General features: G+C 41.1%; 1 protein-coding gene across 3 annotated transcripts in view; it reads left to right on the top strand.

Annotated features, from left to right (window-relative positions):
- Positions 1–21,566, top strand: part of GABBR2 (gamma-aminobutyric acid type B receptor subunit 2) — an 832,666-nt gene that overhangs the window by 537,923 nt on the left and 273,177 nt on the right. For all 3 annotated transcript variants that reach the window (XM_037893395.2, XM_037893394.2, XM_043540307.1), the window contains exons 9-11: positions 15,186–15,266; positions 19,955–20,105; positions 20,600–20,732. In XM_037893395.2, coding sequence (XP_037749323.1) covers positions 15,186–15,266; positions 19,955–20,105; positions 20,600–20,732 — 365 coding nt within the window. The remainder of the gene's footprint in view (positions 1–15,185; positions 15,267–19,954; positions 20,106–20,599; positions 20,733–21,566) is intronic.

A 21,566-nucleotide genomic window follows, 5' to 3' on the forward strand; every position in this document is an offset into this window, starting at 1 on the left:
AACAATTTCATCCACCTTAACAGCATAGAGACTGTCAGACTGGACTTGGGGCATCTCTATGTACCTCGCTGTCTCCCTTAACTCCTCCAGTTCTGTAACTCTGGCCTCAAGAGCTTGCACTGTGTCTCTGAAGGCCATGAACTTCTCGCACTGCATGCATACATGTCAGTTGCTCACAAAGCAGGTAATAGTACATGCTGCATTCAGGGCAACAATCTGGGTAGCCCTCAGTCTTCTGCTGGACTTCCACCTGCGTTATTTTTACTCTTGCAGGGTTTTTTTTTTCATATTTCACAATGTGAGGAACTACAATAGCAAAAGACATATGAATACAGTGTTATCCTGCACATTTAGTAAAGAGTCGATGAGAGATCAAAGGATGAAATTTACACCGGTGCAGAGATCCAGCATGATGCCCTACACCTAACAGCCACCACAATGACAATCCTTGATAACTAGATTCTCAGTGGATGGCTTTTAACTTAATAAATGCATCAAGTCTGTTTAATAAGACCCACATTAAATTGGTTGGATTTTGATCTGCCCATAGAAAGGAAACATAGCTGAAAACTCTAAAGAAGAAAAGTTAATACAGATCTGAGCTGGAGATAATCAAACAAACTGCTTATACAGCATGCAAAAACTTCGCATTAGGTCAGTCAACCCCAGGCATACACCTTAAGTATATTCATCTGGTCAACTCCTTCAAGACCAAAAGGACTTGAATCCAATAACTAATAATGAAGGGATGACATCTAATAGTGGAGAATGATAAAACATCAATGAAAGATTTAGCAATGGATGCACTCCCAGAAATTTAAATTTGTGATTTAATTGTAAAATCATCTATAAGGACAGAAGAACATGACATAAGAATGGCCATACTAGATCAGACCAAAGGTTTGTCTAGCCCAGTATCCTGTCTTCTGACAGTGGCCAATATCGGGTGCCTCAGAAGGAATAAACAGAGTAGGTAATCATCAAGATGATCCATCCCTGGTCACCCACTCCCAGCTTCTGGCAAACAGAGGCTAGGGACAACATTGCTGCCCACCCTGGCCAATAGTCATTGATGGACCTATCCTCCATGAATTTATCTAGTTCTTTCCTTATTTAAAACACTTCCTTATTTACTTTCTACATACTCTGTCATGATTTTATAGCCCTCTATCATATCCACCCTTAGTCATCTCTTTTGCAAGCTGAAAAGTCCCAATCTTATTTATCTGTCCTCATATGGAAGCCATTCCATACCCCTAATCATTTTTGTTGCCCTTTTCTGAACCTTTTCCAATTCCTCATCTTTTTTGAGATGAGGCAACCACATCCACATGCAGTATTCAAGATGTGGGTGTACCACGGATTTATAGAGGCAATATGATATTTTCTGTCTTATTATCTAACCTTTCCCTAATGGTTCCTAACATTCCTTTAGCTTTTTTGACTGCCACTGCACATTGAGCAGATGTTTTCAGAGAACTATTCATGATGACTCCAAGATTTATTTTGTGAGTGGTAACAGCTAATTCAGACCCCATCATTTTATATGTGTAGTTGGGGTTATGTTTTCTGATATGTATTACTTTGTGTTTATCAACATTGAAGTTCATCTGCCATTTTTTTGCCCAGTCACCCAGTTTTGTGAGATCCCTTTGTAGCTTTTCGCAGTCTGTTTTGGACTTAACTATCTTGAATAGTTTTGTATCATCTGCAAATTTTGCCACCTCTCTGTTTACCTCTTTTTCCAGATCATTTATGAATATGTTGAATAGTATTGATCCACTCCAGACCCGTGGGACACACCACTATTTACTTCTCTCCATTCTGAAAAATTAATCATTTATTCCTACCCTTAGTTTCCCATCTTTTAACCAGTTACCGATCCATGAGAGGACCTTCCTATTATCCCATGACAGCTTACTTTGCTTGAGAGCCTGTGGTGAGGCTAGAGTGGTCTGAGCAGAGTAAACTGAGTCGAGTAAACTACAGCAGTCTGATAAAAGAAAGAAATCTGTTTTCATGGGTATTCTTCATTTGCAAGAAGTAGAGATGAGAATAACATACTCCTTTTATTCAGTCAATTAACTCGATAAATCAATTTTGGAATTCTGTTGGAGTTCAATTAACCATTAAGTTAATAAACTATTTCCATGCCAATGTCATGTTAGGGAAAATATACCAATTATATCACAAGCATACCAGTTATATAGCAATATACCTCAGCTATATGCAATGGCAAAAATCCCAATTTACATTATTCAAGGATGTGGCAATGTATTCTGTTTATACGGTAAGGAGCACCAAGAGGCATACTAGCTGCAAAAGCCTGTCATGAAGTGAATTTCAGCATTGAGAAAAATGCACTATATCCCACAATAATCCCAGATATACCTCAGTCTGATTGCAGTAGACATGTCTAAAGGTTACACTAGATATAGCAAAATAGAAACTTATTGCAATATAGCAGCCTAGCATCGTTATAGCAACATCATTAATGGCAGAGAACTCTATGAGCATCTTGAAACTCCTTTGGGACTTCTACAAGTGAAGCTTCTCCTTAGTGCATTGGCTAATTGCTTATCCATAATTTTGAGATAAAGCATGCTGCCTTCTTAAACCCATTCACTGCAGCATGCAATGGCTGCAGACAAATGATTTTATGGCAGTATCTGTGTTCTGGGGCACATCTTGCTCCAGGCTTTTCAATGTACAGCAATCAAAAAAGCTTTTCAAACCTAAGCTATTCTTTTTTGGTGACAAATCTGAGGAACTGCCCCAGATTGATGTGTCATTAGAGGAGGTTTTGGAACAAATTGATAAATTAAACAGTAATAAGTCACCATGACCAGATGGTCTTTACCCAAGAGTTCTGAAGGAACTCAAATGTGAAATTACAAAACTACTAACTGTGGTATGTAACCTACCATTTAAATCAGCTTATGTACCAGATGACTGTAGGATAGCAAATGTGATGCCAATTTTTAAAAAAGGCTCCACTGGTGGTCCCGGCAAATACAGGCTGATGCACCTGACTTCAGTACCGGGAAAACTGATTGAAACTATGGTAAAGAACAGAATTATCAGACACATAGATGAACACAATTTATTGGAGGAAAAGTCAACATGGTTTTTGAAAAGCGATGTTATGCTTCACCAATCTACTAGAATTCTTTGAGGGGGGTCAAAAAGCATGTGGACAAAGGGGATCCAGTGGATATAGTGTACTTGGACTTTCAGAAAGCCTTTCACAAGGACCCACGCCAAAGGCTCTTAAGCAAATTAAGCTATCGTGGGATAAGTGGGAAGGTCCTCCCATGGATCGGTAACGGGTTAAAAGATAGGAAACAAAGGTCTATACTGGGCCCAATCCTATTCAACATATTAATAAATGATCTGGAAAAAGGGGTAAACAGTTACCAAGGGATCTCACAAAACTGGGTGACTGGGCAACAAAATGGCAGATGAAATTCAGTGTTTATAAATGCAAAATAGTGCACATTGGAAAACACAATCCTAACTATCCATACAAAACGATGGGGTTTAAATTAGCTGTTGCTACTCAAGAAAGAGATCTTGAAGTCATTGTGGAAGGGGCAGGGCTGGCAGGCTAGCCTCCACAAAAGGGGGGAATTAGCTTCCGCCCATGAGGAAAAGTATAGATAGTAAGACCGAAAATAAAATATTGCCTCTATATAAATCCATGGTACACCCACATCTTGAATACTGCAGGCAGATCTGGTCACCCCATCCCAAAAAAGATATATTGGAATTGGAAAAGGTTCAGAAAAGGGCAACAAAAATTATTGGGGGTATGGAACGGCTTCCATATGAGGAGAGATTCATAAGACCGGGACTTTAAAGCTTGGAAAAGAGACGACTAAAGAAGGATATGGTAGAGGTCTATAAAATCATGACCGGGTATGGAGAAAGTAAATAAGGAAGTGTTATTTACTCCTTGTCATAACACAAGAACTAGGGGTCACCAAATGAAATTAATAGGCAGCAGGTTTAAAACAAACAAAAGGAAGTATTTCTTCACACAACACATAGTCAACCTGTGGAACTCTTTGCCAGAGGACGTTGTGAAGGTCAAGACTATAACAGGGTTCAGAAAAGAACTAGATAAGTTCATGGAGGATAGTTCCATCAATGGCTATTAGCCTGGCTGGGCAAGGATACAAAACCATGCTCTGAAGTGTCCCTAGCCTTTGTTTGCCAGAAGCTGGTTATGGGCGACAGGGGATGGATCACTTGATGATTACTTGTTCTGTTCATTCCCTCTGAAGCACTTGGTATTGGCCATTGTCAGAAGACAAAAAGAAAAGGAATACTTGTGACACCTTAGAGACGAACAAATTTATTTGAGCATAAGCTTTTGTGAGCTACAGCTAAATGAGCTGTAGCTCACGAAAGCTTATGCTTAAATAAATTTGTTCGTCTCTAAGGTGCCACAAGTACTCCTTTTCTTTTTGCGGATACAGACTAACACGGCTACTACTCTGAAACCTGTCAGAAGACAGGATACTGGGCTAGATGAACCATTGTTCTGACCCAATGTAGCTGTTCTTATGTTCTTATGCAGATGTATGACATGTCAAATGGCTTCTCAAACCTTTCTATATGCAAATAAATGATTTATCTGAAATCTCCTTGCTTCACCAATGAATTGCCTCAAGGCCAGCATGGAGCTGAGCAAAGTACCATATAGACAATAGCAGTGTCAAGTTGATGGAAACACCTGGGGCTGGATTCACTCTGGAACTTAGGCAGTGCAATTCTCAGTATTGTAACACTGAACTTGTAGGCACTTAGCCACTCAGTGGAATTGACAGCTGGGAGTTAGGGGCCTTGGCTCCCTGTAAAATCCATGGGAAGTGTTACATGCCAAAGAATGAGATCCACAAAGTCAACATGCTTTTTAGGGAGCCCCCTAAGCTATCCAATAGAGAGTGTCCCAGCCACTGGGCTATAGGGTATTCTGGGGCAGGTTTTTCCTCAGCCTGTCTTGCGGTTGAAACCATTCTACTTTTTATAAATAATCACTAGAGCAGGGATACTGGAACTTGGGTCTCTCACCTGTGAGGGGAGTGCCTTTAACCACTAGGCTAGAACATCAGTCTCTCTCTGGACCAATGCATATTTAATTATTTATAGGCAATAGAACAGCTTCAACAGGAGAGACTGAGAGAGCCCTCCTCAGAATACCCCATAGCCCAGTGGTTAGGGCCCTCTCTTAGGAAGTGGGAGAAGAAAGTTGAAATTCTCTCTCTACTCTTGGAGGAATTCTGTACCCCTACAGGAGTGCAGAATTCATACCTTCTGCAGATTTCTTGGCTCCCCTCGCAGAAAAATGGGGGAGCCAAGAAATCTGTGGGGAACACATGCCCCTTCCCCATGTCTGCTGGGAGCGGCCGACAGCAAAGAGCAGATCGCTGCTGGGGGAAGGAGGGAGGCTGGGCGGGAGTCCGTGGAGAGACATTAAAGAGGTGGGGTTGGGCGCATGTCTGCGTGTGAAGGAGTGAGAGAGACTCCTTCCCTCCCTCTGGCTCGCTGGTGCTGCATCCCGCGCTGGGAGGCGTAGGGCTGCGTGAAGCAGGTGCTGTCCCTGAGGCAGAGCAGGAATGTAACAACTAAGCAGGCCGGCTGCTAATGTTCCCATTGTTAGTTAACTGTTCCCATTCTAAGTCAATTAAGGCTCCTTTACTTTGCCAGAATGGTGTAAAGGAGCCTTATTGTAAATGACAGGGCAGGACTCCTCAGCTAGGAAGGTCTGTCTGCTGTCTCGCTTTTTTCCTGTGCCCGAGAAGCACATTGGGGTTAGATTACAGCTCAGGATCTATTTTACTTATCCCTTTTAAAAATGTTTGACTTTCATGTGTGAAAGTCTGAGCAATTTAAAGCAACATTCTACTTTACAGAACACCAAAATAAAAGTAATGTAATTTAAGTGAAAATCCATGATTATAACTGGAATGCAGGGTCTTGGTTACCAAGTATTTGTAACTTAACTTCGATGTGTTTAGGAAATGCTGAACAGTTATTGTGATTTTTTTTTCTGTATGGTAGTTTAAATCAATTACTAAAATAAGTGAAACTGGTATGATTATACTGAATTATTTTGACAAATAAAATATGCAGAATTTTGGATTTTTTGGTGCAGAATTCCCCAGGAGCATCTGTCCACATCAAGCAGAGAGAGGAATTGAACCTAGGGCTCTCACATCCTGCATGAAGTGCCCTAATGACTGGGCTAAAAGTTATAATGGGGAAGGGGACTCACCGCTTCTTTTTACTCCAGCCATTTTGGGTAGGCTTAGTTATGCTCTGAGACCACCTACCGTATTGCACCTAGTTTGAGAAGAAGGAGGAGGATTATTTATTATTAATAGCCAAGATTATTATAGTAGTGCTTAAGGGTCAACCAAGAATAGGGCCTAATTGTGCTATGTACTGTATAAACATAAAGTAAAGGATGGTCTGTGCCCCAAAGAACTTACAGTCTAAATGGACACAACAGACACAGGGTAGGGCCAGACAAACAAGCCGAGTGAGCAATGTGATGGTAGCAAATGGCATGTTTGTTCCACTTTGGGCTGGGGGAGTTTACTTAGTAGCAGATCAGCTAAATGGGTAAATGGAAAGAAAAGGCAAGGAGGGGCAAAGGGGACAGGATCGGGGGGAATAGGCTGAGAAGCACAGGTGTGGAGTGACACTAAGGCAAAGAAATTGTAAGAGAAGAGTAGGGTTGGAGCCAACAGCCAAATCAGCACAGGGCAGAGAAAGTCAGAGAACTTTCTACAGTTTTGACTAGAATGTCCTAAGGTGAAAAGGGGGGCTTAGGTTTGAGATAGGTGCCCAGGTGCCCGTGCTGAGGCAGCTGTGCCATGCCCAACACCACAAACTTAGGTGCCTAGGGAACTTTAATGGTGGAAATTTAAGCATGTAGGGACTTTAGGTGCCTAAAGAGTTAGGCAGCAGCTGAGAAGGGTTTTTGAGGATCTCAGTGGAGCTTATATGTTGGATTTATATGTAGGAACCTAAAGTGACATCTAGACATCTAAGTCCTTTTGGGCCTCTGTCCCCAGATACCTTTGTGGATGACATAAAGGTGTCCAGGAATGGGACAACTCTTCAGACTTTATGGAATTGCTCCAGAACATGCTTATAAATATTTAAAATGATGTGTTCTCTGTTCCCAAAGAGAGTGCTGGCTCTTCAGGACATCCCAAGACTGGGAAAATGCTTTAAGCAAAGACAGCAAACAAACTAAAAAATAACCCAGGTTCCTGGTCAGCTGTCTGATGTAGTCTGGGTTGCCTCAAGCTAGTAGTGCACCCCCAAGTGCAAGTAGTGCAGCAGATAATTTAGAAGAAAGAGAGCTCTTCTGTCACCCCAACCTGAAGAGCCTGATGGCAGGAGTTAGACCAGCCAGCTGTTCCTCAAAGGAAAGGCAAGAGGGCCAGCTAGATGCTCCCCAAAGACACCACCAAGTAAATAGGAAGGAGAACCTGGGGGATGTTGGGAAGAGAAGGGTCTCTGGAAAAGAGAAAAAGGTGAGAAATCTCTGAGAAGGGAGGGAGCTAAATGGGTTGATATTTAAAATCACAGGATATTAGGATTCCAATATCTGAATGTGATTTTATTAGCCTATATGCCTGTGACATTGCTTCAGAGATGACAAGTAGCAGACCATAGATATGTGGAGCAGGTGGCTGCATATCTCAAAATATTTGCAATTGTACATGTCTGTCCAGTCATATTAGCAAGTCTTCTCAAGCACTTAAAATTCAGATCTGGCACTAAATCTTTTCTTTGTTCTCCCAGGGTAAAGGCAGAAAGGGGGTGTTGAGGATGGAGTTCACACTCTTATCTTCAAGGAGCCTAGAAGTCCACAGTGAAGCCTCTATGTAACTGTTATCCTAGCTTCTCTGCACCTTCTACATGGAGATTCCAAACCACTGGATCCTGATAAGTCAAGATTCAGTAACCTTTTTCCAGTCCATCCTAGTGGTTCCTACTGGACAAGGCCCTTCAAAGTCAGCACAGAACCTCCCTTCAGTGCACAGGATTCCCAGATGTCCCATCTTTGCAGCCATTTTACCTGCATCCATCCCCCTGCAGAGATGTGTTCTGTACTATAAATGCCATTAATCCCTTGAAATCATGGTAAAATAAAGAATAGTGAAGAAAGACAAGAGTGGGGTTTTCATGACAAGTTATAATGAGTAGCTGGTTTTTGTTTTTAGAATTATAATGAATAAAGACAATCCTATTTATTATTTAAATCCTTCTTAATTTTAAATGAGCAGTCCTAGTGATAATTACTATGTTGTGCTTTGGTCAGGTTTCTGTTTTCTTTATTTTTAACCATTTTATAACATTTTTAAATTTTTAAACGTTCAGTGAATTTTCTTCTGTGATAGGTTACTGGCCTAGCAGATGGCGGGGAGGGGAGAACATCAGGTGTAATGTATCAATTTTAGTAAGTCTTTTGACACAGACCCACATGACATTCTCATAAGCAAACTAGGAAAATGTAGTCTAGATGAAATTTCTATAAGGTGGGTCCACAACTGGTTGAAAGATTGTGCTCAAAAACTGGTTATCAAGGGCTTGCTGTCTAATGGGGAGGGACTAACTAGTGGCATACCACAGGGGTCAGTCCTGGGTCCAGTACTATTGAATATCTTCATTAATGACTTGGATAATGGAGTGGAGAGTATGCTTATAAAATTTGCAGATGACACCAAGCTGGGAAGGGTTACAAGCAATTTGAAGGACAGGATTATAAATTTAAAATGACCTTGACAATTTGCAAAAAGGGTCTGAAATCAGCAAGATGAAATTCAATAAAGACAAGTACAAAATACTTCACTTAGGAAGGTAAAATCAAATACACAACTATGAAATGGGGAATAACTGGCTAGATGGTTGTACTGCTGAAAATTGTTTGTAGTGAATAATTGTAAAATAATTGTAGTGAATCACACATTGAACATGAGTCAACAATGTGATGCATTTGCAAAAAATTCTGGGTGTGTTAACAGGAGTGTTGCATGTAAGACATGGGAGATAATTGTCCTGTCTGCTCAGCACTGGTGAGGCCTCAGCTGGAGTATTTTGTCCAATTCTGGGCACCACACTTTAGGAAAGATAAGGCCAAATTGGAGGGAGTCCAGAGGAGAGAAACAAAAAGTATAAAAGGAGTAGAAAACCTGATCTATGAGGAAGGATTAAAAAAATATGACATGTTTAGTCTTGAGAGACAATAACAGAGCGGGAGGGGGGGAACCTGTTAACAGTTTTCAAATAGGTTAAGGGCTGTTATAAAGAGGATGGTGATCAGTCCTCCATGTCCACTGAAAGTAGAATAAGAAGTAATAAGCTTAATCTGCAGCAAGGGAAATTTAGGTTAGATATAAGGAAAACATTTCTAATTCTAAGGGTAATTAAGATCTGGATTAGGCTTCCAAGGGAGGCTGTGGAATCTTCCAAGGGAGGTTTATAAGACCAGGTGGATGAACACTTGTCAGGGATGGCCTAGGTTTATTTGGTCCTGCCTCAGTATGTCAGCCTGGACTGGATGACATCTTGACGTCCCTTTAAAAATTATTTGAAAATAGGGCAATTTCTATGGTGTGGAAAGGGACTTTGCTGTCATACTGCTTCAGCTGACTTTCCAGTAACTCCACTAAAAAATGCTTCCACACACTCATGGTCAGGAACAGTTTCCTGATGAATAAAACTTAAAGAGCTTAATGTGGTAAAATTGGGGATGATGCAATAATTTCCATCCCAGAATACTGAAAGAGCTGGCACATGAGACTGCTGGTCCGGTAGCAAGGATTTTAATAAATCTATCTGTTTTGGGGTAATACCATATGACTGAAGAATAGCTAACGTCATCCTATATTTAAAAAGGGGGGAAAATGATCTGGGCAATTACAGACCTATTATTCTCCCCTCAATAACATGCAAGGCTTTAGAAGAAATTGGTAAGGAAAGAATAATTAAATTAATAGAAGAAAACATTATGTAGTGCAATATGGGTTTACCAAAGGTAGATCATGCCAGACTAACCTATTTTCCTTCTTTGAGAAAATAACTGATATTTATTTAAGGGAGGTGCAGTAGATCTAATATATTTGAACTTTAGTAAAGCGTTTGATGTGATAACACATGGAAAATTATTAGTTACATTAGAAAAGATGGGGATTAGTACAAGAATTGTGAAGTGGATAAGAAACTGGGATAATAACATGAGGGGGAAAGCAGTCCAGGAGAGCTGGTTGTATTTTAAAGAATCCTTATTGAGGTTACAGGGACAAACCATCCCGATGTGTAGAAAGAATGGTAAATATGGCAGGTGACCAGCTTGGCTTAACAGTGAAATCCTTGCTGATCTTAAACACAAAAAAGAAGCTTACAAGAAGTGGAAGATTGGACAGATGACCAGGGAGGAGTATAAAAATATTGCTCAGGCATGCAGGAGTGAAATCAGGAAGGCCAAATCACACTTGGAGTTGCAGCTAGCAAGAGATGTTAAGAGTAACAAGAAGGGTTTTTTCAGGTATGTTAGCAACAAGAAGAAAGTCAAGGAAAGTGTGAGCCCCTTACTGAATAAGGGAGGCAACCTAGTGACAGAGGATGTGGAAAAAGCTAATGTACTCAATGCTTTTTTTGCCTCTGTTCTCATGAACAAGGTCAGCTCCCAGACTACTGCACTGGGCAGCACAGCATGGGGAGGAGGCGACCAGCCCTCTATGGAGAAAAAAGTGCTTCGGGACTATTTAGAAAAGCTGGACGAGCACTAGTCCATGGGGCCAGATGCGCTGCATCCGAGAGTGCTAAAGGAGTTGGCGGATGTGATTGCAGAGCCATTGGCCATTATCTTTGAAAATTCATGGCGATCGGGGGAGGTCCCGGATGACTGGAAAAAGGCTAATGTAGTGCCCATCTTTAAAAAAGGGCAGAAGGAGGATCTGGGGAACTACAGGCCAGTCAGTCTCACCTCAATCCCTGGAAAAATCATGGTGCAGGTCCCCAGGGAATCAATTCTGAAGCACTTAGAGGAGAGGAAAGTGATCAGGAACAGTCAGCATGGATTCACCAAGGGCAAGTCATGCCTGACTAATGTAATTGCCTTCAATGACGAGATAACTGCCTCTGTGGATGAGAGGAAAGCAGTGGACATGTTATTCCTTGACTTTAGCAAGCTTTTGATACGGTCTCCCACAGTATTCTTGCAGCAAGTTAAAGAAGTATGGGCTAGATGAATGGACTATAAGGTGGATAGAAAGCTGGCTAGATCATTGGGCTCAATGGGTAGTGATCAATGGCTCCATGTCTAGTTGGCAGCTGGTATCAAGCGGAATGCCCCAAGGGTAGGTCCTGGGGCTGGTTTTGTTCAATATCTTCATTAATGATCTGCAGGATGGCGTGGACTGCACCCTCAGCAAGTTTGCAGATGATACTAAACTGGGAGGAGTGGTAGATACGCTGGAGGGTAGGGATAGGATACAGAGGGACTTAGACAAATTGGAGGATTGGGCCAAAAGAAATCTGATGAGGTTCAACAAGGATAAGTGCAGAGTCCTGCACTTAGGATGGAAGACTCCCATGCACTGCTACAGACTAGGGACTGAATGGCTCGGCAGCAGTTCTGCAGAAAAGGACGTAGGGGTTACTATGGACGAGAAGCTGGATATGAGTCGACAGTGTGCCCTTGTTGCCAAGAAGGCTAATGGCATTTTGGGCTGTATAAGTAGGGGCATTGCCAGCAGATCGAGGGTCGTGATTGTTCCCCTCTATTCGACATTGGTGAGGCCGCATCTGGAGTACAGGGCCCCACACTACAAGAAGAATGTGGAAAAAGTGGAGAGCAACAAAAATAGTTAGGGGACTGGACCACATGACTTATGAGGAGAGGCTGAGGGAACTGGGATTGTTTAGTCTGTAGAAGAGAAGAATGAGGGGGGATTTGTTAGCTACTTTCAACTACCTGAAAGGGGGTTCCAAAGAGGATGGATCTAGACTATTCTCAGTGGTAGTGGATGACAGGACAAGGAGTAATGGTCTCAAGTTGCAGTGGGGGAGGTTTAGGTTGGATATTAGGAAAAACTTTTTCACTAGTAGGGTGGTGAAGCACTGGAATGCGTTACCTAGGGAGGTGGTGGAGTCTCCTTCCTTAGAGGTTTTTAAGGTCAGGCTTGACAAAGCCCTGGCTGGGATGATTTAGGTGGGGATCAGTCCTGCTTTGAGCAGGGGGTTGGACTAGATGATCTCCTGAGGTCCCTTCCAACCCTGATATTCTATGATTCTATGATTCTATCAATTCTGAGGAGGATCATGATATTATACAGAAAGATCTGGTTTATCATGAAGACTGGAGTAACAGAAATGCGATGAAATTCAATAGTACAAAGTACAGTGTCATGCACTTACAGTCTAATAATGAAAATTTCTGCTACAAGCTGGGGGCTTGTCAGTAGGAATTGACAGAGGAAGAGAGAGACCTGTGTGTGGGGGTCGATCACAGGATGACTATGAACCACTAGTGTGATGCAGGTGTGAAAAAAGCAAATGCAATCCTAGGATGTTTTAGGCAAGACATTTCCAGTAGAGATAGAGAAGTATTAATGCCATTGTACAAGGCAATAGTAAGACCTCATTTGAAATACTGTGAACAATTCTGGTCACTCATGTTCAAGAAGGATATTAATTTAAGTTGGAACAGGTGCAGAGAAGAGCTACGAGGATGATCAGGGGTATAGAGGACCTATCTTATAAGAGGAGACTGGAAGAGCTTGGCTTGTTTAGCCTACCAAAACGAAGGTTGAGAGGGATATGATTGCTCTCTATAAATACAATAAAAACAACTAGCTATGGCTCTATATGATCACAGCTCTTTCAAACATTCCTATCCACAGCTGCAATATAAGAAGGAATCCTTTTCCAACATCTGTACCTGTGCCACTTCTTTCAGAGAAGGTTGAGGAGTGGATGATTTATTTTTAATGTAAATATATGGCTAATGGACTGGCTACCGGGAAAAATGTGTCTCTTAAATAATTTCAGAGGAAAGAGGCCACTTTCCCACTCCAGGCTACAGTGGCCTTGATGGACTTGAGTGAGATAATATATTCTTACAATAATCACCTGGTGTGGAACGCCAGGCAATACCATGCTCAGGGAGTATTGTATCATAAATAGAACGATTACAACAGGTCGAAGATTCCAGACAGCTGTTACATTGCCATGCCACAGCAATTAGCCGCCTGAAATCTCAGAAAAGCTCCCATGCAAGGAAACCATGTAAAAAATCACCGATGGCTACACGACTGGAAATGTGGTGCACATAGCTTGAAATACTTGATGAGGACACCAAATTGCACATTCACACTGCCGAACACCTTCCAGCAGGCACAAAGGAGGATTGTTCGACCTGAAGATGTTTAAATTGCCACCACACAAGAGTTGGCAGGTTAAAAGTCAATATGCAGAAGTGCGACTATTCCAATGACTCAGGTACATTCGACTGCAGTGAAATACAAACTATGGAACGTCTGTTGATCTAACAGCTCCTGAAGAAGCTATGCACCATGGAAAATCTTGCCAGGGCTACAGACCAGGACATATCATGTATCCAACGTGGGTAAAAACTACGATTCTGGTGCAAGGACATGAGAAGAAGGGTGACCCTCGTCAATCATGTATAGGATCAACATGAGTATTTAGTTTGAGTAACTCAGGGATCAAGTGCTCAAAACAGTGTAGGGTACAATTTTTGTGGTACAGCTAATTGTTTTCTTTTAGTTTCTAATAGTTTTATTTGTTTTCTTAGTAGTGTGCAAAGGTAAGTTTTTTACCATGGATAATTTTTGCTTGTGTTCTTACAGACTGTAGGAAAATGTAGAAACAACCCACTCAAATTCTCCTAGTTTCTGTGCCACCTTTTGCACCTTTGATGTTAATAGATCAGTCTTGCTATTCTATGATGTGCTGCTTGCATTGATGCTCTTAATTTTGTCATTCATTTCCTGCTATAAAGAGAAAACCTTTGAATCTTGTTAGTTTTTGATTGAGTCTTAAGTCAGATGCAGGAGTTAATAAAGAAGGCAAGCCTAGAATCTCAACTGAGTGATGCTGACCACTATATGACAAGGTCTAATATTAAAAAAACAGGAAAATGGATTACCACAAGTTGTAGGGAAAAGTAAGAATTTTTAAAACCAGATACTCTGCCTCAAGGCTATTTGAGAATTCTGTATTTCAGATACTGATGGTTTGAATGCCTATGATCAAAAAGTAAAAGGAAGAGAGTAAAATGGTAAGTTTAAGTGGAGAAGTGCACAAGTTTATTAATAGCAAGAAAGCATATGTCAAATAGAAAATTCCTGTCAAACACTAACAGTAGACTGAAACAAACATACACCATATAAGGTACAAGTTCAAAATACTGTGGCAATAGGGATGATATGAAGAATAGATAGCCAGAGATATTAAGGTACTGTATCAAATTATTTATGTGAGAAACAATAGGTCTGTGTATGTAATTGTAAACCCAGGTTACCTATCGAAAGGTGGGACCCAAATATTCTAGCTCCTATAGAATTTGGCAATAAATTCATGGGTTATGTGAGTTGTTAATTCACAATAAGATTCAGATGTCAAATTCCCAGTTGCTCTTTTAACTACTCTGCTCATCAAGGGTGTGAATCTGCCATCCTTACTCCCTCTGAGAAATACCTCATTCAGCAAGCAATCCTATTTGTTTAAATGGACTACTTGAGCAGAAGGGTACTATTCAGCATGAGTAAAGGTGGTAATTTGACTCCAAACCAGTATTTAATTTTACCAATCTGGGATTAGAAAAGGTGTTCATTCTAAAGTAGAATAGTTTGCTACTTACGAAAATTAGTATTGAATGATGACTTAATAGACACATTGTCCAATGTAACTTTGTATTTCTCTAAAAGTTCAAAAATGTTTCTTTTTATATGAATATAGATCAAATCTGGCACTCTGCTTTAATAATTCATACTCCTTATGTGTATTTATTTTCTTTGAATCATTTTCTGTGGTATCTTGAATATAAATATAGCAACAACAAGAAAGGGAAACAGTTACATTATTGAGAAGATGTGAACTGACATAAACAACCCTACTTGTTTGTTTCTCTGCAGATAGAAAGGAAGTGAAGGTGGGAGAGTATAATGCTGTAGCTGATACACTGGAAATAATCAACAACACCATCAGGTTCCAAGGTAGGACAGGAAATGGAAAAAATGCACAACAGTTATATGGATTGCTATATAGTTCAGACTTCATGCTTTATACAGACACGTTTTATTATTCTGTTACTGAAAAAAATGGTTATAAAATCATATGCTGAGGGGATTAGGGCCAGTCTATCATGCTTGATATTTTATTATGTCACGCAAACTCTTAAAAGCTACAAAAGGAGAGTTCTAAAAAGAAAGTAGCAACATTCTGAATGATTATATTGTGTTAGTATTTCTCATTTCGACATCTTGTGCTAATCATAAATGATCTGTGAAAATGGATATTCTTCATTATTTCAGTGGGTTTCAGAATATGTTTTCTCTTTCATGTTCACAAATCCAAAATGCTTTAATTTCATTCCTATGTCACCTCCAACAATCAGTCTCACTAACATGATGTGTGAGTATAGAAAGAGGAGGTTACATTTCTCTTAAGTCTTTGTAACTTCATGAAGATGCCAGTTGTCATTTTATTATCTTCAGTAAACTTACAGAAATGAATAAGAGGTCTCTTTTTTCCCACAGATAATAGTTGTGTGCATGTATAACTAGGTACAGATACAACAAGTAGTCCGGTGGCACCTTAAAGACTAAGGTGCCACTGGACTCCTTGTTGTTTTTGTGGATACAGACTAACATGGCTACCCCCTGATAGGTACAGATAAAGGGCCAGATCTCGGGCCCTGCTAAAATTTCTTTATGCTGGTCTGGCAGCACAAAGTAGCATTAAACTCGTTTTAAAGGATTCATTAAAGATTCCCCCAGCATGAGGGATTGCTTGGGTGATACAGAACTGCCACACCCTTCTTTTCCCAGCACCCCAGCAGAAGCTGTGTGGCCAAGGTGTCCCTATATCCGTGCAATCCCTGGCTACTGGAATGGCCCTTTATGGCTTTTGGGAAGCTGGTGCTACTTCCTGTTTCAGAAAATCAGGAGTACAGGATCTGGCCCAAAGCTTTTGTATAGAATGCATACAGTATAACCAATCATAAAGTTAACCGCTATTAAATTGCATTTCCATTCTGCAAATGTGAAAAATAAATCTTAGAGGACCATTGGTTGTTTCAGTTTAATACTGATACAAATACCCAATGTGCTCTATGCAGTCATTTAGTTACTGTAGATTTTGAGGATGGTGTCCTTTAATGTAAGCCTCTCTCATTCAGATATGTTCTTTATTGTATTTTTGTCTTATTGCCTGCTTAGTTTTGTGAAGAACATCGCCCTTCGGGTAAATGTATAACTCCTGAATTAAAGTTCTGCAAAAGATTTGCAGTCTGAGGGGGGAATTCTCAGGTGTGTTGCTCCAGCACAGCTAGTGTAAAATGGCTGCAAAGTAGTCATAAGGCCCCTACAGGGCATATCCCCAGTATAGGGTCTCAGAGGTAGTGCAGAGCAGGCATAGACCTTTGCAGCAGTTGCCCGCACAGGTGTGTTCAAGGGGTGAGTTGGCAAGAGATAGAGCATGAACTGATCATTACTGTGCCCCAGGTATTCTACAATGGTGCAGCAGCCTACTGGGGCCATTTCACGTAGGACACAAGTTAGGGTAACCTTCAGGGCTGTTCTCACCTGAGTTGAGGTGGGATCCTAGAAGCCCTGGGAAAGGGGAGACACGAGCTGCCCCCCTTCAGCTCCTGAGCCAGGCTCAGCACTGGTGCAAGGATGATTCTGCCAAGGGAGTGCTCCCAGGATCCACTCCCTGATGGGTTAGGCATAGCATCACAGGATACAAGACCAACTAGCTGCTTCTATAAAAGCTGTCATATAATATCTACACCACTTGATCAGCTCAATACTGGTGGCCCATTGGGAAATGTATTCAGTGTTTTAAAATATTTTTCCAAGTTAATTTTCTTATGAAATCATAGAAATATATCTGTATGCTTCATGCTTGTTTTTTTAACTGTCTTGGAACGGTTTAGGGAGTAATGATGGTTTATCCTGTAAGAAATGATGGGATGTGCCAACTGTGTCTTTTGGGGGGGGTGGTTTCAACCCCCTCCCCCCTTATGCCCTTCTTTTTTAAGTCAGCAGTTAAAAGTGTGGTTATGGTAGAATAGTGTGTTAATCCATCTCTAACCCTATCTACTAAATGAAAACAACCACGTTTCACAAAAGTTGACAAACTCAGTTGTGGCTAAACAGGATTAAGAGTTTGCTGCACCCTGCGTGGGCAGGTTTCAACTACTGAGACTGTTTTAAAAGATGAAGGCCTATGGGAGGAAGAATAGTCTTGTGACTGGGACTCAGGAAAGTTGGGTTCAACTCTTGGTTGTGCTTTGGAGTTGTGGTGTGATATTAGATAGGGTGACCAGATGTCCCAATTTTATAGGGACAGTCCCAATATTTGGGGCTTTTTCTTATATAGGCTCCTATTACCCCCCACTCCCTGTCCCGATTTTTCATACTTGCTATCTGGTCAGCCTAGATATTAGACAAGGAGCTCAGTGTATCTGAATCTCATTTCCCCATCTGTAAAATAAGGGTATTAAAATTCATTTTGCCCATCCTTCCTCTGTCTTGACTATTTAGATCATAAGTATGTAGGGCAGGGATTGTCCCTGACATTGTGTTTTATATGTAAGGCTATGTTTTAGTCATAGGTATTTTTAGTAAAAATCATGGACAGGTCACAGGCAGTAAACACAAATTCAGGGTCTGTGACCTGTCCATGACTTTTACTATACTCCTGGCTAAATCTTGGGCCAGGGGGCTGCAGGTGCTCTGGGGGGGGTGGTCTGGGGGTGCCGTGGGTGCTGGAGGGTGGCCCGGAACCCCTGCTGGTGCTGGGGGCGGGGGGAGGCGGCAGTGTGCGGCCTGGGACCCCTGCTAGTGCGGGGGTGGGGGGTGGGTTGGCGGGGCTTTCAGGCTCCCTACCCAGCTCCACATGTCCCTGCAGCTCCTAGGGGGAGGGAAGGCCAGGGTGGCTCCGCGCGCTGCCTCCGCCTCGAGCTCCGGCTCCGCAGCTCCTGTTAGCTGGGAACCGCAGCCAATGGGAGGTCAGGAGTTGCACGGTCACGCTGGCCACTTCCTGGGTAAGCACCGCTCTGCACCCCAACCCCCGACTCAGCCCTGAGGCCCCTCCCACACCCAAACTGCTGCTGACCATGTGGCTGCTTGAGTGTTTGGACAGCCCCTGAGCCAGCAGCACTGGCCACTGCAATGGTCACGGAAAGTCACGGAATCCGTGACTTTCGTGACAGACACACAGCCTTACTTACATGCAATGGGCTTTTTCACATTTTTTTATTGTTTTTTTCCAAATACAAATATACAGGATTCATCATAATACACAAAGAAAGAAAGAAAAGGTTAAGATAAAGGGAAGGAAGTGAAGCAACATATCTATCTTCAGGGGCTGCATTAATCAATGGGCTTTAAAAAGTCAGCCCAAATTGCTTTGAATTTTTTGGGCATTCCCCTTCTGTGGAATGCCAGTCATCCATTAGCTGCAAGGTCAGCCACATCACTGAGCCAGGCATCAATATTTGGTGGGGATCAACCATTTTCATTTTTGCAGGAAGAATTTTTTAGTGATCAAAGCTGCATGTTGGAACCATGCCACCTTGTTACTAATTCACCTCCAGGTATCAGGAACATATCCAAGAACGAAACTTACTATCACAATCCCCACAAGGACAGAGCAGGGGCAAACTTCAGGCTAAGAGTAGCTGAGGAATTCATAGTCAGGTCCAGGCCAGGGTTGATACCAAGGGTCAGAGTCCAGATTAGGTTTCAGGGTCTGAGTCAGGAGGCAAAGTCAAGTCAACCTTTCACACTGCCCTCTATGGAATTGACATGGAAACCTTTTCCATTGTGAAGAGATAATCAGGCACGGAACCCCTTCTGTGTGGCTTAAGTAATGTGGAGAGCCTTTCACCATCCCTCTGCACACAGGTGAATATCAGCTGAAGTGGAAATATAGAGAACTGTTACAGTCTCAAAATTACTCTTTTTATTAAGCCAGGTAGCCCCCAAATGGCATGGAAGCTGGCTGGGGTTGGGTGTAATGACTTTGACTGACAACCCAATCATATGTTCTAAAACATGGATTTGAATTTGTTTGCGGTAGAGTTAACACACATAAGGCCATATTCTTCCCCAAACATATGGTAGCACAAAGGAGCTGTAACGGCTTGCTGCTGTTTTTGCTCTTTGGTCAATCCTTGCTTGATGACAAAATATTGGGCCAAATTTTGAAGTACTCACTTGGTTTTAACTTGGGCAAATTGCTAGTGATTTCAGTTGAATAAGGACTTACTGGAACCCTAATAAGGATTTTAGGGTTTGACTAGCTGTAAATAAAAGTAGACTAGGAAAGAATATTCTTAGCCTGTGACTACTTGCGTCATCTCCAATTCAGAAAAGCATTTAAGCATGTATGTTGCAGTGCTTATTTGTTTTCCTGAATAAGGATGGACTTAAGCACATGCTTAAAGCTTTCCTGAATTGGGACTTTCTCCTTCCAACAGGGTATTATATCATTTCAGAAGTCCAAACTTTTCTTCACTATCTGGTATATCTCCGTTGAAGTAAATGGCTTTACCTCAGGGATGAATAAGGCCCACTGTCTTTAGATCTTCTGGGGGTAATAGAAGGGATATATTTTTTCACAAGAATTCAGTCTTTATGTGGGCTTTAGCCAATTTTTATTCTTGAAATTTTAGGATTGGAGCCTCCAAAGGACAAAACGATTATACAAGAACAGCTGCGCAAGATCTCCTTGCCTCTCTACAGTATTCTTTCAGCACTTACTATCCTAGGAATGATCATGGCCAGTGCTTTTTTGTTCTTTAACATCAAAAACAGAAATCAGAAGTAAGAAATGTATATTATCTTTTTCCTTTTTTTTTTTCATATTTAAGTATCGCATTTGTGGACACTAAAATCATATGAAGAGAACATCACATCGGGAAGACCATATTTTAAAAATGTTATTTGTTTTAATTGAAGTTACTATACAACAGCTTTGTATTGAAAGATGTTAACTATCCATTCGATCAAATCCTTTTATTCTGTTTGAAAAATTAATCTTTTCCACTGTGTTATTAGCATAAACCCTAGCTAATTAACCAATGTGTAAATTAGGGAGTAGCTTTAGCAGAGAAGATCAAAACCCTTAACAATCAATATGCTTATCCAGACTTTTTTAGAAAGCACAATTAATTTGCATGTTTCTAGATTTCCAGTGGAATTCCACAAGTGGGGTCGGCCATCTGTTTAATTAATTTTATAGGAAACTGTTCATTATGCTTTGAGTCATCTAATTGTTGTCTTTTTCTATTTAATGCACCGTCTGCGTCTGTCTGTAGGCTAATAAAGATGTCCAGTCCCTACATGAACAACCTTATTATCCTTGGGGGGATGCTTTCCTATGCCTCTATTTTTCTTTTTGGCCTTGATGGATCCTTTGTCTCTGAAAAGACATTTGAGACACTTTGCACAGTAAGTAACTTCAAATTCTCTAGCTTAAGAAGCTCTTGCAAACAGGTTTATGTTTTGTGCAAAAGGGATAATTTTTAGCACGTTATATGTATGTTCTCTGTGAATTATTCTGTACATTTTAACACTGATTCTTTTACTTCTTTTGCCAGGATTTTCACAAATCTGGGTCCAAATTCTGAGCAGTCCAGAGCACCTGCATCTGCTGTTGAAGGCAGTGGAACTTGCAGGTGCTCAGAACCTCTCAGGGTTTGGTCCATGGTTCCAGTCTTAAGTGTAACTGCACTTCTAAATTTTGAAATTATATATTTGTTAGTTATTGAAAGCTGCCTGTGTAGAGCAGCATCTAATCAGAACTGTGGTCTATTATGATTTTCTGAGCATACATGTTTTCTTTGTCATCAATTAAACATTATTATACATTTCCTGATTGTAGCCTACTACAGAACTTTCTTCCAGTCCTCTCTAGACCCAAAAGAGTTCATTTTACGCAAGTATTCTAGAACTATTTTCAAGCTGGGTTGTAAACTATCGCAGGCACCAATCCAGCAAATACTGTCACACACGTTTAACTTTACACAAGTGATAGTCCATTGATTTCAGTGGAAAGATGATCTCTAAGATAGCTAGTCCACTTTAGAGTAGGACTAGGATTTTAAACTGAGGACTTGTGTTTATGCAGAGTTTCACGAGTTAACTAAGGTGTGATTTTAAATTGATCTAGTTAAACCAGTGCAAAAGGCCATGTGGACACTCATTTTGGTTTACTTATAGTCAGGTAGGAACAGGTTTTAGTTAAGCCAAAGTTAGCCACTCTAAAACCAAAATAAAATCATC

This window comes from Chelonia mydas, chromosome 2 (assembly GCF_015237465.2).
Source record: "Chelonia mydas isolate rCheMyd1 chromosome 2, rCheMyd1.pri.v2, whole genome shotgun sequence".
NCBI classification, from domain to species: domain Eukaryota; kingdom Metazoa; phylum Chordata; order Testudines; family Cheloniidae; genus Chelonia; species Chelonia mydas.